The 16,096-nt window shown below is 39.1% G+C and overlaps 2 protein-coding genes across 5 annotated transcripts in view; both read left to right on the top strand.

Moving 5' to 3' along the window:
- The first annotated feature begins 31 nt into the window (after nucleotides 1-31).
- napba (N-ethylmaleimide-sensitive factor attachment protein, beta a) lies at nucleotides 32-10,251 on the top strand. The gene is made up of 11 exons (XM_063007090.1): nucleotides 32-217; nucleotides 538-617; nucleotides 2,381-2,497; nucleotides 4,007-4,053; nucleotides 4,144-4,221; nucleotides 6,415-6,470; nucleotides 7,194-7,278; nucleotides 7,371-7,475; nucleotides 8,771-8,839; nucleotides 8,936-8,986; nucleotides 9,095-10,251. The coding sequence occupies exons 1-11, from the start codon at nucleotides 120-122 to the stop codon at nucleotides 9,194-9,196; spliced, it is 888 nt and encodes a 295-aa protein (XP_062863160.1). The 5' UTR covers nucleotides 32-119; the 3' UTR covers nucleotides 9,197-10,251.
- A 4,362-nt stretch (nucleotides 10,252-14,613) lies between these two features.
- The window catches only part of LOC134325082 (kelch-like protein 29), a 279,536-nt gene continuing 278,053 nt past the window's right edge, over nucleotides 14,614-16,096 (top strand). For 3 of the 4 annotated variants that reach the window (XM_063007116.1, XM_063007115.1, XM_063007112.1), the window contains exon 1: nucleotides 14,614-14,805. The gene's annotated coding sequence lies outside the window, so the exon portion shown is untranslated. The remainder of the gene's footprint in view (nucleotides 14,806-16,096) is intronic. The other variant, XM_063007114.1, reaches the window with a different exon arrangement.

The raw sequence follows: 16,096 nt of genomic DNA, 5'->3' as shown, positions 1-16,096 counted from the left end.
GTAAGTGCTTCACTCTCATCAGCACCAGAAGAGGAGGACGTCATCCGAGCATAAATTATTTACAACAGCTACATCCACCGCAACCCGGCCGGTATATTTAAACCCAAAACGATAAAGTCATGGATATTTCCGGCAAGGAAAAGGAGGCCATTCAGCTAATGGCAGAAGCAGATAAAAAAGTCAAATCATCGGGCTCGTTTCTCGGAGGGATGTTCGGGTGAGAATAATGTCGTGATTGCGCTAGCAGTGATGCTAGATGTTATTGCGACCATGAGGCCGTGATATAACATTGACTGCTCATTGACATTATATAGACTGCATTAAATCATATTCTGTATCTGTGTTGCTGAATTAAACATTAAATAAATGAACCAAGTGTTCATTTAGACGTCTTTCAATGTCAAATGACCACGTCTGCTTAAATATAATGCAGAAATAAACTAAATATCAGTATATGGGTTAGCTACTGCACAAGAAAGCTGACTGAAATGTTGCTATTATAAACAGATTCCTAAATTCAGATTGCTGTTTTTGCAGGGGAAACCACAAGGTAGAAGATGCATGTGAGATGTATGCCAGAGCTGCCAACATGTTCAAAATGGCAAAGAACTGGAGTGGTGTGTATATCTTTTATTCATATATATATATATATATATATATATATATATATATATATATATATACAGTGTATCACAAAAGTGAGTACACCCCTCACATTTCTGCAAATATTTTATTATATATTTTCATGGGACAACACTATAGAAATAAAACTTGGATATAACTTAGAGTAGTCAGTGTACAACTTGTATAGCAGTGTAGATTTACTGTCCTCTAAAAATAACTCAACACACAGCCATTAATGTCTAAATGGCTGGCAACATAAGTGAGTACACCCCACAGTGAACATGTCCAAATTGTGCCCAAAGTGTCAATATTTTGTGTGACCACCATTATTATCCAGCACTGCCTTAACCCTCCCGGGCATGGAATTCACCAGAGCTGCACAGGTTGCTACTGGAATCCTCTTCCACTCCTCCATGATGACATCACGGAGCTGGTGAATGTTAGACACCTTGAACTCCTCCACCTTCCACTTGAGGATGCGCCACAGGTGCTCAATTGGGTTTAGTCCATCACCTTTACCTTCAGCTTTCTCAGCAAGGCAGTTGTCATCTTGGAGGTTGTGTTTGGGGTCGTTATCCTGTTGGAAAACTGCCATGAGGCCCAGTTTTCGAAGGGAGGGGATCATGCTCTGTTTCAGAATGTCACAGTACATGTTGGAATTCATGTTTCCCTCAATGAACTGCAGCTCCCCAGTGCCAGCAACACTCATGCAGCCCAAGACCATGATGCTACCACCACCTTGCTTGACTGTAGGCAAGATACAGTTGTCTTGGTCCTTCTCACCAGGGCGCCGCCACACATGCTGGACACCATCTGAGCCAAACAAGTTTATCTTGGTCTCGTCAGACCACAGGGCATTCCAGTAATCCATGTTCTTGGACTGCTTGTCTTCAGCAAACTGTTTGCGGGCTTTCTTGTGCGTCAGCTTCCTTCTGGGATGACGACCATGCAGACCGAGTTGATGCAGTGTGCGGCGTATGGTCTGAGCACTGACAGGCTGACCTCCCACGTCTTCAGCCTCTGCAGCAATGCTGGCAGCACTCATGTGTCTATTTTTTAAAGCCAACCTCTGGATATGACGCCGAACACGTGGACTCAACTTCTTTGGTCGACCCTGGCGAAGCCTGTTCCGAGTGGAACCCGTCCTGGAAAACCGCTGTATGACCTTGGCCACCATGCTGTAGCTCAGTTTCAGGGTGTTAGCAATCTTCTTATAGCCCAGGCCATCTTTGTGGAGAGCAACAATTCTATTTCTCACATCCTCAGAGAGTTCTTTGCCATGAGGTGCCATGTTGAATATCCAGTGGCCAGTATGAGAGAATTGTACCCAAAACACCAAATTTAACAGCCCTGCTCCCCATTTACACCTGGGACCTTGACACATGACACCAGGGAGGGACAACGACACATTTGGGCACAATTTGGACATGTTCACTGTGGGGTATACTCACTTATGTTGCCAGCTATTTAGACATTAATGGCTGTGTGTTGAGTTATTTTCAGAAGACAGTAAATCTACACTGCTATACAAGCTGTACACTGACTACTCTAAGTTATATCCAAGTTTCATGTCTATAGTGTTGTCCCATGAAAAGATATAATGAAATATTTGCAGAAATGTGAGGGGTGTACTCACTTTTGTGATACACTGTATATATATATATATACATATACATTTTTTGTTTTTTTTAATGTTTATTTATATTTATTTATATGTATTATTAGTTTTTGCTGACTGTTGTATTTGTATTTTTAGCTGCGGGTAATGCTTTCTGCCAGGCTGCAAAACTTCATATGCAAATGCAGAACAAACTGGATTCTGCCACCAGCTTTGTTGATGCTGGCAATGCTTATAAAAAGGCTGATCCCCAAGGTAATAAACATCCTGTTCTCTATACAGTTTAATAAAAAAAATCAGAATGTTTGTATTTGAATGCACCTAAGTGGTTGTGCTTGTTTTAGGCCAGTGGCCAGTTTAGGCCAGCTCAGGAAAGTTGATAGGCCTAATAAACAGAATGGGTTTTTTCATTAAGTAATGTAGATTTCAAATACTTTTGTATCATTTGATGATGCCCTAAAGACACAGTAAGCAAAAATGAATAAATAGATATGTAAAAAAAATAAAAAATAAAAAATAAAAATGTTTGTTTATCAGCTGTATTTTTGTTCTAATGGCACTCATGGTGTACTGTCAGTGTGATTCACGTTAAATTCATAAATAATTCTGCATTATTGTCTTATAATCGATTCGACAGTACAGAAAGCAGTACAGCACACCAGTACATTTAGCCTGTAGGTGTCAGAACAGTGTTCTTACATTTTTCATAACCATCAGAGAAGATTACGGTGTGTCCCTGTAAAATAGGCCTAAATACATTTAGACATTGGCAGATGCTTTTCTCTTTCTTATGAGAATTATTGGTGTGACTCTAGGGCCCAAAAGTGGAAGTTCAGCGTTTGGGTTTGGACTAGAACCCATGATCTATTAATCAAAAGTTCAGTGCTTTATTTGCTAAGCTACCACTGCATGTACATGTACTGAGGTAAAAAACAGAACAGTGGTTTTATTACCATCATAGTAAGGTGATAGGCTCACCAAGTCGTGTTAATGTCTACGTAGTTTATTTATTTATTAGGATTTTAACATCATGTTTTACACACTTTGGTGACATTTATGACAGGGCAGGTAGTTACTGGTTACACAAGACTCATCAGTTCACAAGTTTAACATCAAACACAGTCATAAACAATTTTGTATCTCCAATTCACTTGCATGGACTGTGGGAGGAAACTGGAGCTCCCGGAGGAAACCCACACAAATACAGGGAGAACCCACGCAGAAACGGGGAGAATATGCAAACTTTACACAGAAGAGACCCTGACCGCTCCATCTGGGGATCGAACCCAGGACCTTCTTGTTGTGAGGCGACACTGCTACCCACTGAGCCACCGTGCCGCCCAATGACTATGTAGTGGTGTGCGTGTCTATAAATTAGGGTTGAAACACCTACTTTGGCAGTGTTTGTCAAAGGCTGTGAAGTTTGAGGTGTTCCCCCAGATGTCTGGGTTTAGTAGTTTCCTCTCGCTGATGAGGTGATGTGGGTAGTCCAGGAACACCACCTTTTTCAGACTATGGCTCTTAAGGGAAACAAATTAAAACTGTTTTTTTTACAATGCTTAAACCTTTATTAAAATAGCCTATACATTTTAATTGTCAGTCATTGTTGATGTTAATTTCATTAGACAGATTACGTTGACAGAGTCAGGTGGAGATCAAGTAGCTCCGGATTCAGTGCTCAGTTCATATGGTTACTTTATTATTCTGACTTATTACATAATCACTTTTTGCTCACCACTTTTTTTTCCCCACTGCATCATACAGAGGCTATTAACTGCATAAATGCTGCCATAGACATTTACACAGACATGGTAAGTGAAATCCATGCTACAAAAATGAACTAGTCTTGTCCATCTTGAATGTGTCATGTGCTCTTGGTGACTGCTCTTTCTCTTTAATAGGGACGATTCACAATTGCAGCCAAACACCACATGACTATTGCAGAAATATACGAGTCTGAGCTGGTGGATATTGAAAAGGTAGGATCTGCTTGCATATTTCTGTTTTGTGCTTTGTTTTAGATGTGTGGCTCTAATTTGACAGCCTAAATAAGAGTCTGTTTACATAAAGTTGTATCATGTCTAATAAAGATGCGATTTCAGCATCTCCATAAAACAGCCCATACTGTATTAGATAAATCCAATGAAATTTTGGCGCAGACTGTGAAATATCATGTTTTTCCTGACAGATTATATAAAACATTGCTTAATGATAAATTCAGCAGTGTTTCCCACATATCTGAAATGAGGTGGGAGGTGATCGTGTTCTCAGCTTATAAAATAAATAAAATATTAGGAAAAAAAATATGCAGCAATGTTTACTTAAAGTAGTTTTTGACATACTAGGAGGAAAGTATATCCAAGTGTGACCTATGTGTGAAAAACATGCTTATGATGCACAGACATTGATTCTTTCTTGTCAAACAGTGTGTTTCAGTCATAAAAATGGGTCAATGTCAACAAAGACAAGAATCGTTTGGAGCTGTTTATAGCTGGGCAAAAAAGAACAACGTAAAGAGCTCATTTACCAAAGACAGCTTGGATATTTTATTAAGTCCATTAGTCCATTTAGTAGCTAGCTACAGTGAATTCAGGACGTATTTAGAGTCCTTAACCGTTTGCACACTTGATTGTATTGTAGATTTGATATTTAATGAACATAAATGCCATCTTCACCCATCAGTTTTAAATGTAATCATCCATAATAAAGAAGTGAGAACATGTTTTTAGATAATAACCTTTTTATCAACTGCTTCATCCTGGTCAGGGTCACAGCATGTCTGGTTTCACGGGTAAACACTGGGCATAAGGAAGGATGGGGCACCAAACCGCATTTATGTCATTAGACATATTGATTTGGGCAGTTTATCCCATTGTCTCAGACTCAGATTTGATTAAATGGTGAGCGTATGTGAGCGTCTTAGGGTTTTTACACAGACGTTTAAAAGTTTAAATCTGGGCAATGTTGAGAACACTTAAGGACATGCAAAGACTTGCCCCAAAGCCATTCGAAAAGTGAACTGTTTCCTCACTCTGAGTTCATGTATGCTTTGTATGAGGTGTTCTTCAATTATGTTCTTGCATTTGGCTGCATTCATTCGTCCCTTTGTTTTTACCAGTTTTCCCATCCCCGCCGCTTAGAAACATCGCTGTAGCACCAGCCATATTTCTTGCTGTTTTGCCCAAAGAATTGAATTTTTGTTTTGTTTATGTTTAAAATGTTTACCCGCTGAAGTCCAACGAGCATCATATGTCTTTTACTCAACAGTGGCTTCCATCCTGCAACTCTGCTATTAAATGATTTATGGAGTGCTGCAGAAATGGGTGTCTGTCCAAAAACATTCTTGCACCACAGGACTTTTTAAGCTGTTTAGAGTGACCCTTAAGTTCTTTCTTACCTCCCAGACTCTTGCCCGAATGCCCATTTTGACTGGATGACTAAATTAAGCCAGATTCAAGGTTGTGTCAACCTTCTACCATTTCACTGTGGACCAGGGAACACTTAAGGTCTGAGATAGTGTTATGTCCTTGCCCTGATGTATGCTATGTCATAGTTTGATATTGCAAATCTACTGACATGTTGCTTTGCTTTCAGGAACAGGACATACTGTATGTATTGTAACTCATTTTTGCTGGGGGTGGGACTATGAGACAGTGGTAGCCTAGTGGGTAGAGCTTTAGGCTTGAATTTACATTTACATTTACATTTTCAGCATTTAGCAGACACTTTTATCCAAAGCGACTTACACAATGAGCAATTGAGGGTTAAGGGCCTTGCTCAGGGACCCAACAGTGGCAACTTGGTGGTGGCGGGGCTTGAACCGGCAACCTTCTGTTTACTAGTCCAGTACCTTAACCACTGAGCTATCACTGGCCCTACTGTTGGGCCCTTGAGATAGGCCTTTAACCCTCTCGGCATCAGGGGCGCTGTACATTGACTGACCCTGCACTCTGACTACAGCTTTCAAACGTGCTGAGATACACCAGAAATGAATTTCATTGTACTGTACTTGTGTATTTGTATATATGACAAAACCATTGTATTCTATTGTATTTTATATTAAAATGTCAACTTGGCTGTTGCTAGCTACATGATGACTGATTTAAAAATGTTACCTAGTAAATGCAAACTGATTGTTCATCATGTTAATTCTTCTTTCTCTTTGGTTTTAGGCAATTGCTCATTATGAGCAGGCAGCTGATTATTACAAAGGAGAGGAATCAAACAGGTATTGACATTTTTAATTGTTTTCATGTCATGAATAGGCATTTTTACCAACATTGTAAAGGAAATATGTCATGCCGACTAGTGAAATGTGAAGAATGGGTTTTGCATTTCAGATAGCTTGAGGTGTTCTTAAGTATGATTTGATTTGTCCTTTGAATAACAGGTTTCATTAACCCAGTTTATTTTTTAGCTGGGTTTTTACCTTTTAACGTATGATGACACTACCAGAGCTGTCTTGTTTTAAACTAAAATACATTTCATACAAAACTGCAGCGTCTGTCAGTATTGTTAATAGTGTTCATAAATTCAAGCTTGCCGCTTAGTGGCACATGCAGCAGAAATCTGTCTTGCCTCCTATCACATGGAAGCCTTAATTAGCTGCAGTAAGCAGCAATATGTGCTTAGCCTTGCAGTGAACGAAGCACAAAGTTCTTATCATGTGAAAGCCACCTTAGGTAAGCTGATAATATCCAAGTTGTAGCGGGATAGATGTGGGCACATGTGGTCTGGAGTAGGAAAGACACCAATGATCGGATCGATGCCTGGACAGTCACTTCCTGGTGATGGTTGGTGCAGACTATAGATGTGGGCAAGTAGACTAACCTGGGTCATTGTGGGTAGAGAGAAAGTTACAATAGATTTTAAAAATGTTGCCAGGTTTTGGGGATGCAAAATTCATTTTACAGCAATGTCTCAACTTGTTATCTCTTCTGTCTACTTTCAGCTCTGCCAACAAATGCCTTTTGAAAGTGGGTTTTTACTGCGCACAGCTGGAACAGTATCCCAAAGCTATTGAAATTTTTGAGCAGGTCTGTGTGCCAGGTTTTGTAAACAAAAACTAAAAATTTCAATCTTAGATTCAATTTATTTCTGTAGCGTGAATTATTTCCTCTCTTACCAGGTTGCTACTAGTACAATGGATAACCCACTTCTGAAATACAATGCCAAAGAGTACTTCTGGAAGGCCTCTCTCTGCCACTTCATTGTGGATGAATTAAATGCAAAGGTTAGTGCCTCTGTTTAAGTGCATCCCTACCTGTTTAAATAAAACAAGTGGCCAGATGTATGTGCTTGATAATCATATTTTAAAACCATGGCTATTAATATGTATTTGCTGTTATATCAGCACCCACTCCTCTGGAAAGGCTTTTTACTAGGAATATGACTTGAGGGATTTGACTCCATTCAGCCACAAGAACATAGTGCAAAGAGCATTTTTGTACTAAAGCTGGAAAGCCAAAGACTAAAAAAAAAACATTTCAGAAGCTACAATGGATATACATGGAATTAAAGGGAGATTTACTGTGGCCTATTACAAACCAAAACACTCTAGCACTATTTTTTCTCCTATATGAAAAGTATACATTGGTTCTTCGCAAAAAGACAATCTCAGATTTGTCTGCCTGACTAAAAATGCATTTTCAGACCTCCAAGGTCCAATGGCCATGCTCTCTATGCTGCTCCAGCCGGCACTCGAATTTAAGTGTAAGGATGTGAGCGAGTTTGACAAGGGCCAAATTGTGATGGCTAGACAACTGGGTCAGAGCATCTCCAAAACTGCAGCTCTTGTGGGGGTGTTCCCGTCTGCAGTGGTCAGTATCTATCAAAAGTGGTCCAAGAAAGGAACAGTGGTAGAACGGCGACAGGGTCATGGGCGTCCAAGGCTCATTGATGCACATGGGGAGCGAAGGCTGACCCGTGTGGTCCGATCCAACAGACGAGCTTCTGATAGAAAGGTGTCAGAATACACAGGTCATCACAGTTTGTTGTGTATGGGGCTGCATAGCTGCAGACCAGTCAGGGTCCCCATGCTAACCCCTGTTCACCGCAGAAAACGCCAACAATGGGCATGTGAGCATCGGAACTGTACCACTGGAGCAATGGAAGAAGGTGGCCTGGTCTGATGAATCACGTTTTCTGTTACATCACATGGATGGCCGGGTGCGTGTGCCGGGTAAGTGACTTACCTGGGGAACACATGGCACCAAGATGCACTATGGGAAGAAGACAAGCTGGCAGAGACAGTGTGATGCTTTGGGCAATGCCATGCTGGGAAACCTTGGGTCCTGCCATCCATGTGGATGTTACTTTGACACGTACCACCTACCTAAGCATTGTTGCAGACCATGTACACCCTTTCATGGAAACAGTATTCCCTGATGGCTGTGGCCTCTTTCAGCAGGATAATGCGCCCTGCCACAAAGCAAAAATAGTTCAGGAATGGTTTGAGGAGAACAACAACGAGTTTGAGGTTGAATTAAGTTTTTTTACACTATTTATTTAATGTATGTATTTTCACAGCTGGCCATAGAGAAGTATGAGAGCATGTTTCCAGCTTTCTCAGACTCAAGAGAGTGTAAGCTGTTAAAAGTAAGTAAGACGATGCATTTAAAAATGTTAACCTATCCCAAAATGGTGCAGTTTTGTACTTTCTAGTGTTTGACCTGCCACTTCTTCTTTGTACAGAAATTACTGGAAGCCCATGAGGAGCAAAACAGTGAAGCTTTTACCGAGGCTGTGAGTTCTGAAATCTGCTCATCTGTTACTGATAAGCAACATTTTATTTTTTATTTAAGATGTAAATGACTTGGCTCTGCTTACATTAGCTTTGTGCTGCTGTTCCAGGTGAAGGAGTTCGACTCGATCTCTCGTCTGGACCAGTGGCAAACCACCATGCTGCTCCGCATCAAGAAGACGATCCAAGGAGATGCTGGAGACCTTAAATGAGTCGCCTGTATAAGTGTAGCACACTACCCTGCTAAGCTTTTTTTTCTGTGACACTTGTAGTGATTCTAGCTCCAGTAGTGCCCCGATGCCCGTCTGTTACATATCTGTCAGGTCAGGGTAGATTGTTATGTAACAGGACTAGCAATCAGAAGACTAGAGCTACATACTGCGTCAGTATTTTTAGTGTTGAATGTCATCCCTGAGAGTTCTATTAAATGGGTAGTGGTATTATTTCTCCCTTTAGTGCTCACATTATAACCACATTCCTTGTTTGAACCTTTAACTTGGTGTGTGGCATGAAATCTCAAACAGAGAGTAAATCTGTATCTGTGTTGTGTCATGATGTGTCTGTTCACTGTGATGTTGACCTTGTCTTGCATGATTACTGTTCATATTTCATGACGGTGTCATGATTGTGCACTTTATTTTGAAATCATTATATTAGAAATCTTAATTTCAGGTGAAAATATGCATTGTAATTTTTTTATTTAATTTTTATTTTGCCTATATGTGACTTAGGTTTGGCTGCATTACTTGTATATTCTTTAATATTACATTTTCCATAATCATTGGGACACTGTGTTGCTTATGAATAAGTGGTACCTAAACTGGTGACTTATTTAAGTGTACTTGTAAGTTTGTCATGGAAAAAATGCAGAATTAATAATATATAACATTCTAAATACAAATTATGTCATTATTGCTGGGAATATATTTTACCTACTATGTTGCTTTTCTGTTGATTTATTTATATTACTTGTAAATAGCATTTCATACCTTACCATAATTAAGGATTAATTTCTTAGGTTAAACATCCATATCTTTTTGCTGGCCTTTATTTTTATTGCATAATATCAGTTTGACAGTTCTGTTATTTGTCATACATGAAATCTCATAACGCATGCTGTGTCTGGTGTATTCAGAAACCTTTTAATGCCATCAGGGAATCAAGTCATATTAGAAATCAAATGGTAAGTCAAAAGGCTGTAAGTTATAATAAATGTATTATATTTATTGTGTGCAATCCAATAAATATGCATAAGACAATTCATCAACCACTGTCTGGACAGTTTACTGATTTTCTGCTAGATTTTACAGGTATATGTTAGGGCAGGGTTAACTAGCACAGTGTTATTTTCCAGGTCACTTAGTAAAGCTGGTACAAAATCATAACACTAGAACATTGGCCTTCTTGATCTACATCTGTCGAATGATCTAACTCTTTATTCTCTTTTTGATTGTCTGCATGGCATCAGTTCTTTGTTTTAATGTACAAACGTTTTATTTAGACTTGTTTTCAGTCTTGGTACCAGTGTTAGATGTACAGCAGGTAAGCATGTTTAGTTTGATGCTCCACTGATGTTTTTAGCCAGCAGAATTTTTTTTAATAATGAACTGATGGACCAACTGATGGCTTTAATTTCTGTAGCTGTCATAGCAAATTCATTTACATTTACGGCATTTTGCAGGCACTTTTATCCCAAAGCAATTGAGGGTTTTGGCCCAACAGTGACAACCTGGCACTGGTGGGGCTTAAACCAGCTACCTTTCGGATACTAGTCCAGTATCTTAACCTCTGGGCTACAACTACTCTAACCATTCCTCCCTCAGCCCAAAAATATGAAAGTGAGGTGAATTGGAATTACAGAATTGTCCATGACTGTGTTTGACATTAAAGACTTGAACTGATAAATCTTGTGTAACAAGAAACTACCTGTCCTGTCATGAATATAACCAAAGTGTTTAAAACATGACATAAAAATCCTATAAATAAATAAAACTACCATGTCATACATTTCCTCTAGTATACAAGCAGTAAATCTTTGAATGCATGTGATGGATTGTGCCCTCTCTGGGGTGTGTTACTTCATTGTGCCAAGTAATTTTGGAGAAAACTGATTCACCCAGACTCTGACCATGATAAAGTGATGTTAAAGTATAAAACTAAATGAATGAATTAATTAATAAATAAGGGTCACAACCTTAAATTTTGTTTCACATAAGACTAAAATAATTTCTATCATTTTTGGGAAGTCTTCCAAATGATTTTTTTTTCACATTCCTAAAATTCAACGTCGAACACTGTCACAGGCAATCTCCAATTCACCTACCATACATGTCATAGACTGTGGAAGGAAACCGGAGGTCCCGGAGGAAACCCACACAGACACGGAGAGAACATGCAAACTCTACACAGAAACGACTCGGACTGCTCTACTTGGGAACTGAACCTAGGACCTTCTGGCAGTGAGGCGACAGTGATACCATACTCTCAATTACATTTTCAGCATTTAGCAGACGCTTTTATCCAAAGCGACATACAGTGCTGTGACAGTATATTGTTTAAGGGCCTTGCTCAATGGCCCAACAGTAGCAACTTGGCAGTAGTGGGGTTTGAACCAGCGACCTTTTGATTACTAGTCCAGTACCTTAACCACTAGGCTACAACTGCCCTACTCTCATAGCTACTTTAAAAATTCTCCTGTTAAAAGTCTTTATTTATCCCTGGTAAATTGTTTCTAATATGGTCTTAGTTGAAAAGCCCAAAAGGCTTTTTTGAACTGATATGATTATTGTTTAATAGATTAGAAAAAGAAAACAAACTGTACATAGACCATACATATGAAAAAAAGTAAAGAATGAATATTATTTCAAGACCATTTAACCTCAAGTTCAACTTTTATCATCTGAAAACATGTCATCAGTGTGATAAATGAAGACTATGTTGGAAAACACTGAATTGTTTTATTAAAGCAGTTCATCACGAAACGAAAAACGCCAGAACCACAAGGTGGCAATCATGCACTGGGTATAAAGTTGATGATAGATGCTACAAATGTCATGGTTTGTATGGTTAAAATTCTAATTATTCAGTGCAAATGTATGTAAACAATGCCAAATCCCTGCCATGACTACTTTAAACATACCTTGTGTACTGTTAAATTTCTATTTTTTTAAATCCTTTTAGGGAGGTTGTATAATTTTATGTATGACTCCTATGACAAATACGAGTCATAACTAGTTCACAAATTTTCATAACAGGTTTAACATGCATAATATCTGAACTATTTAATGCATATATTTGTAATCAGTTTCACCACCCAGAAAATGTCAGGTGGTGGCACCACCCATAACGTTGGCCATCAGAATCAAAAACATAAAACTTCCCCCAATTTTTATCCCCAGTCTAGTCGTATCCAATTACCCTGAATGCGTCCTCTACACTGATTCGACCCTCATGCGCCCCATCCGATACGCACGGTCAGTACAGATAGTGCACGAGTCAAGTTCATACACTTGACGGGCACTGTGAACGGAGGGCCACACCCCCATCAGCATTATTCCTCAGCCCTGTGCAGGCGACATCAGTCAGCTAGCAGGGGCCGCAGTCGCACCAGTTATACCTCTAACCCTGAACAACAGCCAATCATTGTTCATGCAGCTGCCCAGCCTAGTCGAAAAGGCAGAGCTGAGATTCAATACGATGTATTCGAAACCCCAACTCTGGTGAGCTAGCGTACTTTACCGCTGCGCCACCTGAGCGGCTAACATAAGACGATCTTGACTAAAAAGTCAAACAAAAAAATCAAAGTATGTGGCATCAAAATAATGACTACTAAAGCAAACAAAAAAATAAGAAATTCAAATCTCTGTATCAATTGTGATTCATTTAAAGTTTAATTGTGTCACTAGTATTTCAAAATGAATAGTGGGTAGCACTGTCGCCTCACAGCAAGAAGGTTTTGGGTTCGATCCCCAGTTGGGGCGGTCTGGGTCCTTTCTTTGTGGAGTTTGCATGTTCTCCCTGTGTCTGCTTGGGTTTCCTCTGGGAGCTCCGGTTACCTCCCACAGTCCAAAGACATGTCCATGACTGTGTTTGATGTTAAACTTGTGAACTGATGAATCTTGTGTAATGAGTAACTACCGTTTCTGTTATGAATGTAACCAAAGTGTAAAACATGACGTTAAAATCCTAATAAATAAATAAATAATAAACTTTCTTTCAAAAGTCACGTGACTACATTTTTAGTTTATGTAGTTGGATCTGGCACTTGGAAATGCACTAATGCATTACTCAAATATTACATAAAATAAAAAGCACAATATACACTGATCAGCCATAACATTAAAACCACCTCCTTGTTTCTACACTCACTGTCCATTTTATCAGCTCCACTTACCATATAGAAGCACTTTGTAGTTCTACAATTACTGACTGTAGTCCATCGTTTTCTCTACGTACCTTTTTGTCCTGCTTTCACCCTGTTCTTCAATGGCCATGACCCCCACAGGACCACCACATAGCAGGTATTATTTAGATGGTGGATCATTCTCAGCACTGCAGCGACACTGACATGGTGGTGGTGTGTTAGTGAGTGTTGTGCTGGTATGAGTGGATCAGACACAGCAGCGCTGCTGGAGTTTTTAAATACCATGTCCACTCACTATCCACTCTATTAGATACTCCCACTAGTTGGTTCATCTTGTAGATGTAAAGTCAGAGACGATCACCCATCTATTGCTGCTGCTATCTAGACCTTCATCAGTGGTCACAGGATGCTGCCTACGTGGCGCTGTTGGCTGGATATTTTTGGTTGGTGGGCTATTCTCAGTCCAGCAGTGACAGTGAGGTGTTTAAAAACTTCATCAACATTGCTGTGTCTTATCCACTCATACCAGCACAACACACACTAACACACCACCACCATGTCAGTGTCACTGCAGTGCTGAGAATGATCCACCACCCAAATAACACCTGCTTTGTAGTGGTCCTGGGAGAGTCCTGACCATTGAAGAACAGCATGAAAGGGGGCTAACAAAGCATGCAGAGATACAGATGGACTACAGTCAGTAATTGTAGAACTACAAAGTGCTTCTATATGGTAAGTGGAGTTGATAAAATGGACAGTGAGTTTAGAAACAAGGAGGTGGTTTTAAGGTTATGGCTGATCGGTGTAAGATATTCAAAAAAGCTAACTACGTATATACTTGGACAATTAATAAATAAATAAATAAAAGATGCACGCGCTAGAAGGCGCTGTTTGACTTCTCTATAGTGCTCCGGCGTGTCCAAACCCTATCCTATTTATAATTGAGTGCACTATTCTCTAAGTTAAGTAATTTTTTCATACATGCCTAAAAGCTCAACGAAGGACATCCAGAATATTTGTAATATCTCATTATTTATGGAAGTGAATTATTATCAAAATCTTGCAGTGAATGTAAAACCGAGCACTTATAATATTTTGTGTAGAGTCTAGTGTTTAGGGAATGTAGTGTGATTTAGGACTCGGTAATAAATCGGCGTGTGTTCAGTAAATGGGGCGGAGCCATGAGTGCATGATCGCCCCGCCCACTCGCATACAGCTGAATAGTGAGTGGAACGGGCAGAGAGGTTCGCCGGTGTATCGGTTCATTCTGCTTTCTACCTGCATGATTCGTGACACGTAAGAAACGACTCGGGTGCTTTAATACTAGGAAGACTTGGACAAGCCACATCGGGATCTGTTGGCTTGAACAGTTTGATGGCAGAATGAAACACGAGCGATCAGCGCAGAGCTGCAATTAAAAAGACGCGCAAACGACAAGGACGCCGAAGCGCAATTAAGGTAAGAGCGCAGCGGTGCCATCTGTCTGGATAACAGGTTTATCATAACAACAGTTCAGTACATGATGCATTATACAGTGCAGATCTGAGCTATACTGAACAACACCCAAATCCTACTGCCCTGATTCCTGAGATCAGATTAGAAAAGATTAATCTTAAACCTGGCACAGCTGGCAATGTGGACATGCTGTCCAACCGATTTCCTGACCAACTTTACAGCATGCCAGCTTCAGCAAACTTTTACTGATCATGCCACCTAGTTTGGTGTACGTATGAGGTTCCTTATTCCTTGCAGTTTATTTGAAAGAAGACTGGACAACTAGTAGTATTACATGTTTTATGAACTTTTGCTTGTACATTGTTTAGTATGCATTGGGAAATGTATACATAACAGATGGACTGATTAACTGAGCATGTGACATCATAATTAATTAAATCACAATTAAATCCAGAAGATTCATACAATCATATAAAAAAAATGTATGTTATTGTTTCAGAAATTATTTAATTCTACTCTCTGCTTGCTGTTGGAGTTGGGTGCATATACTTATACATTTAAATAACACCAACAGAGCTTTGCTTATACTTTCTAATATTAAGGAAATTATTTATATACATACATATATCATTTCATTAATATTAGAAATTATAAGCAAAGCTCTACTTAATGTTGGAGTTTGTTCACATATACCTATACATTTAAATAACTCCAACAGAGCTTTGCTTATAATTTATAATATTATGGAAATGACTTATATACATACATACATACATCATTTCATTAATATTAGAAATTATAAGCAAAGCTCTACTTGCTGTTGGAGTTTGTTCGCATATACCTTTACATTTAAATAACACCAACAGAGCTTTGCTTATATTTTCTAATATTAATGAAATGGTATATATGATTATATAATTTATAAATTAATTTTGAGTAAGTTTAGTCTGTATCCGGTGTTTTATGTCTGTATTTACAAGGTTAATAAAAAGCTGTTTATATGTTTACTTTACTGAAGCAGTGCGTTTACTCCTTCATGACACCTGTCTGGTTGTAAATCTTGTAATATAACAGGACTATCCTTGCAGGAGGCAAGTTTTCTTTATATACACTAGCACTGCGCAATATGATGCTGATGATTTCAGAGGTTTTTGGGTACCATCATGTGTCTGTGATTTTTACAAATTAATTTGGTGCATGAATCAGATTTATTTTATTTTTTTTATTCATCTTCAATAGCTGCTTCATTCTGTTGGCTTGGTTTCGGCCCCATTAAGAAACTCTTAGCACAAGA

This window comes from Trichomycterus rosablanca, chromosome 13 (genome assembly GCF_030014385.1).
Source record: "Trichomycterus rosablanca isolate fTriRos1 chromosome 13, fTriRos1.hap1, whole genome shotgun sequence".
Taxonomy (NCBI): Eukaryota; Metazoa; Chordata; class Actinopteri; order Siluriformes; family Trichomycteridae; genus Trichomycterus; species Trichomycterus rosablanca.
The sequence above is the reverse complement of the archived record's forward strand: the minus strand, read 5'-3'. Positions and strand labels throughout refer to the sequence as shown.